The 6,553-nt window shown below is 43.4% G+C and overlaps 2 protein-coding genes across 2 annotated transcripts; both read right to left on the bottom strand.

Annotated features, from left to right (window-relative positions):
- Positions 1-2,418: 2,418 nt before the first annotated feature.
- On the bottom strand, positions 2,419-3,391 carry LOC122756708. Its single transcript, XM_044008798.1, has one exon. The coding sequence runs from the start codon at positions 3,361-3,363 to the stop codon at positions 2,461-2,463; it is 903 nt and encodes a 300-aa protein (XP_043864733.1). The 5' UTR covers positions 3,364-3,391; the 3' UTR covers positions 2,419-2,460.
- A 1,084-nt stretch (positions 3,392-4,475) lies between these two features.
- Positions 4,476-6,240, bottom strand: LOC6576126 (chondroitin proteoglycan 4). Its single transcript, XM_015164992.3, has one exon. The coding sequence runs from the start codon at positions 6,213-6,215 to the stop codon at positions 4,743-4,745; it is 1,473 nt and encodes a 490-aa protein (XP_015020478.2). The 5' UTR covers positions 6,216-6,240; the 3' UTR covers positions 4,476-4,742.
- Positions 6,241-6,553: the final 313 nt, after the last annotated feature.

Raw genomic sequence — 6,553 nt, 5'->3', positions numbered from 1 at the left:
CATTGATTCATTTTGTCAATCAGCGCCGCAGCATCTTCTATATAGTTGATGTTGCTTAAGATCTGCTGCACAACCTCAATTTTTCTTAGCTCCATGTCACTCACGGCATCAATTAGATTCTGGGTAGAGCGTTTAAGAACCCCTTGAATGATGTTGGTCGCCTTCTCGACGCCGGCACCATTGGTCTTACTGTTCACACGCTGCAGTTGCTCTTCTGCCCACAGCAGCAATGCATTTAGAGTGTTATTTACCTTGCCCATGTCGTCCGATAGTTTATTGCTCACATCCAGGTATGCTGATTTTACGTTCAAGGCTGTCGAATAAAGTTCCTTCAGCGCTGCCAACCCACTAGTTAATGTCATTCTCTTCAGCGGATTCAATTCAACTTTACTCTTTATTTCAAGATCTGTAATTCTGCCCGAAATGTTGTCCAGTTGACTGGTTAATGAATCGGATATTGCGCCTGATATCTGTTTTCCAAACTGGGTTATATCATCGAGGAATTGGCCCTTCGCATCTTGTACATCTTGGAATAGGTCTTGAAGGCCAGCACCGTCTGTGCTTGCATTCAAAAGTTCTTCAAAGCGATTTTTGGCGCTTTCATGTAGCCTAGATAATAAATCGGCAAACACTAAAGATTCCACTGTTGTTTCATGGGATATATCAGATTCATTGGATGCTCCAGATGATTCTCCATTGGATGCTCCAGATGATTCTCCAGATGATCCTTCATTGGATGCTCCAGATGATTCTCCATTGGATGCTCCAGATGATGCTCCATTGGATGCTCCAGATGATCCTTCATTGGATGCTCCAGATGATCCTTCATTGGATGCTCCAGATGATTCTCCATTGGATAGTCCAGATGAGGCTTCATTGGATGCTCCAGATGATGCTCCATTGGATGCTCCAGATGATCCTTCATTGGATGCTCCAGATGATGCTCCAGATGATCCTTCATTGGATGCTCCAGATGATTCTCCATTGGATGCTCCAGATGATGCTTCATTGGATGCTCCAGATGATGCTCCATTGGATGCTCCAGATGATCCTTCATTGGACGCTCCAGATGATGCTCCATTGGATGCTCCAGATGATTCTCCATTGGATGCTCCAGATGATCCTTCATTGGATGCTCCAGATGATGCTTCATTGGATGCTCCAGATGATTCTCCATTGGATGCTCCAGATGATGCTCCATTGGATGCTCCAGATGATCCTTCATTGGATGCTCCAGATGATGCTTCATTGGATGCTCCAGATGATTCTCCATTGGATGCTCCAGATGATGCTCCATTGGATGCTCCAGATGATGCTCCATTGGATGCTCCAGATGATCCTTCATTGGATGCTCCAGATGATCCTTCATTGGATGCTCCAGATGATTCTCCATTGGATAGTCCAGATGAGGCTTCATTGGATGCTCCAGATGATGCTCCATTGGATGCTCCAGATGATCCTTCATTGGATGCTCCAGATGATGCTCCAGATGATCCTTCATTGGATGCTCCAGATGATTCTCCATTGGATGCTCCAGATGATGCTTCATTGGATGCTCCAGATGATGCTCCATTGGATGCTCCAGATGATCCTTCATTGGACGCTCCAGATGATGCTCCATTGGATGCTCCAGATGATTCTCCATTGGATGCTCCAGATGATCCTTCATTGGATGCTCCAGATGATGCTTCATTGGATGCTCCAGATGATTCTCCATTGGATGCTCCAGATGATGCTCCATTGGATGCTCCAGATGATCCTTCATTGGATGCTCCAGATGATGCTTCATTGGATGCTCCAGATGATTCTCCATTGGATGCTCCAGATGATGCTCCATTGGATGCTCCAGATGATTCTCCATTGGATGCTCCAGATGATTCTCCATTGGATGCTCCAGATGATCCTTCATTGGATGCTCCAGATGATGCTCCAGATGATCCTTCATTGGATGCTCCAGATGATTCTTCATTGGATGCTCCAGATGATGCTCCATTGGATGCTCCAGATGATCCTTCATTGGACGCTCCAGATGATGCTCCATTGGATGCTCCAGATGATTCTCCATTGGATGCTCCAGATGATCCTTCATTGGATGCTCCAGATGATTCTCCATTGAATGCTCCAGATGATGCTTCATTGGATGCTCCAGATGATGCTCCATTGGATGCTCCAGATGATCCTTCATTGGATGCTCCAGATGATTCTCCATTGGATGCTCCAGATGATCCTTCATTGGATGCTCCAGATGATTCTCCATTGAATGCTCCAGATGATGCTCCATTCGATGCTCCAGATGATTCTCCATTGGATGCTCCAGATGATTCTCCATTGGATGCTCCAGATGATTCTCCATTGGATGCTCCAGATGATTCTTCATTGGCTCCGGACGAGCCTCCGTTAGCATCAGGTCTGCTTGGATTTTGGCTAATGATGCCAACAAGATCCTTCTCGAATTTAAGTTTATTCTCGGCCAACTTTTTTGAAGAACGATTCGTTGGATACTGTAGCTTTTATTCCCGCTTCGACCAAATTGTTGCCTTCCTTCCGTAAATTCAGCAACTCAGTTTTGGCGTCACGTAGATTCTCTATCGATTCCTCAATCAGTGATCTGCATCTAAAGATGCTGAAACGACTGCAACTGTTCATGTCCTCAATAAGTTTATTGGCGAATTCGCTGTATTCGTGGATTTTGTCGTTCAACTTTTGTTCATACAATGATTTTTTAACATCGAGCTCCACCAGTACGGCATTTAGGTCCTCAGAGACGCTTGATATGAACTTTGTTATAATGTCTTGCGCTTGCTTCAGACCAATTTCATCGGAAGCTTTTTCCACACGATCCAGTTGTTCCTTACTCCAGCTTAGCACATCGTTCGGTATTTCACCTAGTTGATCGTTTACTTTCTTGGCTAGCTTCTGATTTATATCGAAGAGCTCCAGTTCAGTGGCTTCTGAGTTGAGCTGCTCAAGCAGTTCCAGTCCACTGCTCAGTGCCTTACGCTTTATAGGGTTCTTTTCAGAAGCAACGTCTCTTTTGAACCTCGTAATACTGGAAGTCAGGCTTTGCGATAAGTCTTTAATGCCTGTCGTTAACGATTCCGATATTCCATTGGATAGATCTTCCCCTAGCTGCGATGCATCCGCTAAGAAGTTTTCATTCGCTTTGTCCAGTCGGTCCAGAAGGTCCTTATCAATGGCAGCGCCATTCCGAGTGGCATCCCTTAGTCCTTCGATAATACTATTGCCGCCGTCTTTCAGATCGTCCCATATGTCATTAAATATCTCAAAACTGGGCTTACTCCAAATGCCCCTAGCGCCTAAGCACAGCGTCAGCAGCAGCAAAGTTAGCTTGGGCGACTGCATCTCGTTAGCTGAGCTTCCAGTTCATCGTCGACTTCGCCATTTCCGCGCCTTTTATAGCGCCAGCCGGACGGCAGTGCACGGATATTTGAGCACGGTATTTGCTCTCGTTCTATGATCAAATATTTGAGCAGCTGATACAACCGACTAACTAATATTTGCCCACTATTGTCCGCTTTGCACATAGACTGTTAGCGAAATTATGCGGATAGTGCGGAGCGTCAATGGGCGCACACATGCGGGCGAGTGTTGTGCAACAAAAAAAAAAAAAAAAACAAGTAAGAAGACTCTAGTCGAGACTGCTCGACTAGGAGATACCCTGAACCCTCTAATCTGATATTCTAATCACTCTGCGCTTCTTTTCGGCACACATACATACACACACAAGTATTAGAATGCGCTCTGCTAACTGCGCAGTAAGCAGCGACTGCGCTTGTGCTGCGCTGCAGTGTGGGCAACATTATAAGGATTTATTTGTTGAATATTTTAATTTCTAGATGTACAATCTTAATGAAACTTTCAGAACATAATCATAATATTTAAATGTATGTACATTCCAAAGCACAAGTCTCTACTACTTGAAATACGCCTTTTAAAAAGATGAGGGTGAGGGGGTGGATATAGGGGTGGGGGGTAAATTACAACAAAAATCGAAATTATATAAAATGCATATAAGTCTACATATAAAATTTGGAAGCTCTAGCCCTAAAGGTGTATGAGGTATAATTAAATAACTAGCTTTCGATAAGGTTTTTGATCGATAATAAATTATCGGGAGCAGTTATCGATATAAAAAGAAAAACTTGATATGCGCGTGATATACACGGACCTAGGAAAAAAAATTTCAAGCCTCTAGCTCTTATATCTTCTGAAATCGACGCGTTCATACATACGGACGGACGGACGGACGGACAGACAGACGGACAGGGCCAAATCGACTTAGCTCGTCGCCCTGATCAAGAATATATATACTTTGTGGGGTCTGCCACGCCTCCTTCTGCCTGTTACATACTTTTAACAAAACCATTATACCCTGATTTCCCATTTTCAATGGGTTCAGGGTATAAAAATTATAGTACAAAAATAAAAGATAAATAAAAATGCATTTAAACATATAAATGTATATGAGAAATCTGCAGTATTCAGTGAGAGCAATAGAAATTATACATATAGTTGTCGTAGGTATTATTGAATCAAGTTCTAATTAATCGCTGGAAAACGATTGGTAGCTAATCAAATGCGTTTTTATAGTTATTTAAGATGTTACATATTGTAAATTGAACAGCAAAGAAAATAATCTTGAATCTGCCTCTCTATCTCTCTTTTCCGTAACAGTAGCACCCGATTTTCTGGATTACTTTTAGAAATAATCGATTATGCTTTCATTTAATCACATATCCAGATGATTCTCCATTGGATGCTCCAGATGATTCTCCATTGGATGCTCCAGATGATGCTTCATTGGATGCTCCAGATGATGCTCCATTGGATGCTCCAGATGATCCTTCATTGGACGCTCCAGATGATGCTCCATTGGATGCTCCAGATGATTCTCCATTGGATGCTCCAGATGATCCTTCATTGGATGCTCCAGATGATTCTCCATTGAATGCTCCAGATGATGCTTCATTGGATGCTCCAGATGATGCTCCATTGGATGCTCCAGATGATCCTTCATTGGATGCTCCAGATGATTCTCCATTGGATGCTCCAGATGATCCTTCATTGGATGCTCCAGATGATTCTCCATTGAATGCTCCAGATGATGCTCCATTCGATGCTCCAGATGATTCTCCATTGGATGCTCCAGATGATTCTCCATTGGATGCTCCAGATGATTCTCCATTGGATGCTCCAGATGATTCTTCATTGGCTCCGGACGAGCCTCCGTTAGCATCAGGTCTGCTTGGATTTTGGCTAATGATGCCAACAAGATCCTTCTCGAATTTAAGTTTATTCTCGGCCAACTTTTTGAAGAACGATTCGTTGGATACTGTAGCTTTTATTCCCGCTTCGACCAAATTGTTGCCTTCCTTCCGTAAATTCAGCAACTCAGTTTTGGCGTCACGTAGATTCTCTATCGATTCCTCAATCAGTGATCTGCATCTAAAGATGCTGAAACGACTGCAACTGTTCATGTCCTCAATAAGTTTATTGGCGAATTCGCTGTATTCGTGGATTTTGTCGTTCAACTTTTGTTCATACAATGATTTTTTAACATCGAGCTCCACCAGTACGGCATTTAGGTCCTCAGAGACGCTTGATATGAACTTTGTTATAATGTCTTGCGCTTGCTTCAGACCAATTTCATCGGAAGCTTTTTCCACACGATCCAGTTGTTCCTTACTCCAGCTTAGCACATCGTTCGGTATTTCACCTAGTTGATCGTTTACTTTCTTGGCTAGCTTCTGATTTATATCGAAGAGCTCCAGTTCAGTGGCTTCTGAGTTGAGCTGCTCAAGCAGTTCCAGTCCACTGCTCAGTGCCTTACGCTTTATAGGGTTCTTTTCAGAAGCAACGTCTCTTTTGAACCTCGTAATACTGGAAGTCAGGCTTTGCGATAAGTCTTTAATGCCTGTCGTTAACGATTCCGATATTCCATTGGATAGATCTTCCCCTAGCTGCGATGCATCCGCTAAGAAGTTTTCATTCGCTTTATCCAGTCGGTCCAGAAGGTCCTTATCAATGGCAGCGCCATCCCGAGTGGCATCCCTTAGTCCTTCGATAATACTATTGCCGCCGTCTTTCAGATCGTCCCATATGTCATTAAATATCTCCAAACTGGGCTTACTCCAAATGCCCCTAGCGCCTAAGCACAGCGTCAGCAGCAGCAAAGTTAGCTTGGGCGACTGCATCTCGTTAGCTGAGCTTCCAGTTCATCGTCGACTTCGCCATTTCCGCGCCTTTTATAGCGCCAGCCGGACGGCAGTGCACGGATATTTGAGCACGGTATTTGCTCTCGTTCTATGATCAAATATTTGAGCAGCTGATACAACCGACTCACTAATATTTGCCCACTATTGTCCGCTTTGCACATAGACTGTTAGCGAAATTATGCGGATAGTGCGGAGCGTCAATGGGCGCACACATGCGGGCGAGTGTTGTGCAACAAAAAAAAAAAAAAAAAATTATAGTACAAAAATAAAAGATAAATAAAAATGCTTTTAAACATATATATGTATATGAGAAATCT

Source organism: Drosophila mojavensis, unplaced genomic scaffold (assembly GCF_018153725.1).
Source record: "Drosophila mojavensis isolate 15081-1352.22 unplaced genomic scaffold, ASM1815372v1 contig_36, whole genome shotgun sequence".
Lineage (NCBI taxonomy): Eukaryota > Metazoa > Arthropoda > Insecta > Diptera > Drosophilidae > Drosophila > Drosophila mojavensis.
The sequence above is the reverse complement of the archived record's forward strand: the minus strand, read 5'-3'. Positions and strand labels throughout refer to the sequence as shown.

Coding starts and splice junctions, on each gene's coding strand:
- LOC122756708 (XM_044008798.1), bottom strand. CDS start 3,363: ATGCAGTCGCCCAAGCTAACTTTGCTGCTGCTGACGCTGTGCTTAGGC.
- LOC6576126 (XM_015164992.3), bottom strand. CDS start 6,215: ATGCAGTCGCCCAAGCTAACTTTGCTGCTGCTGACGCTGTGCTTAGGC.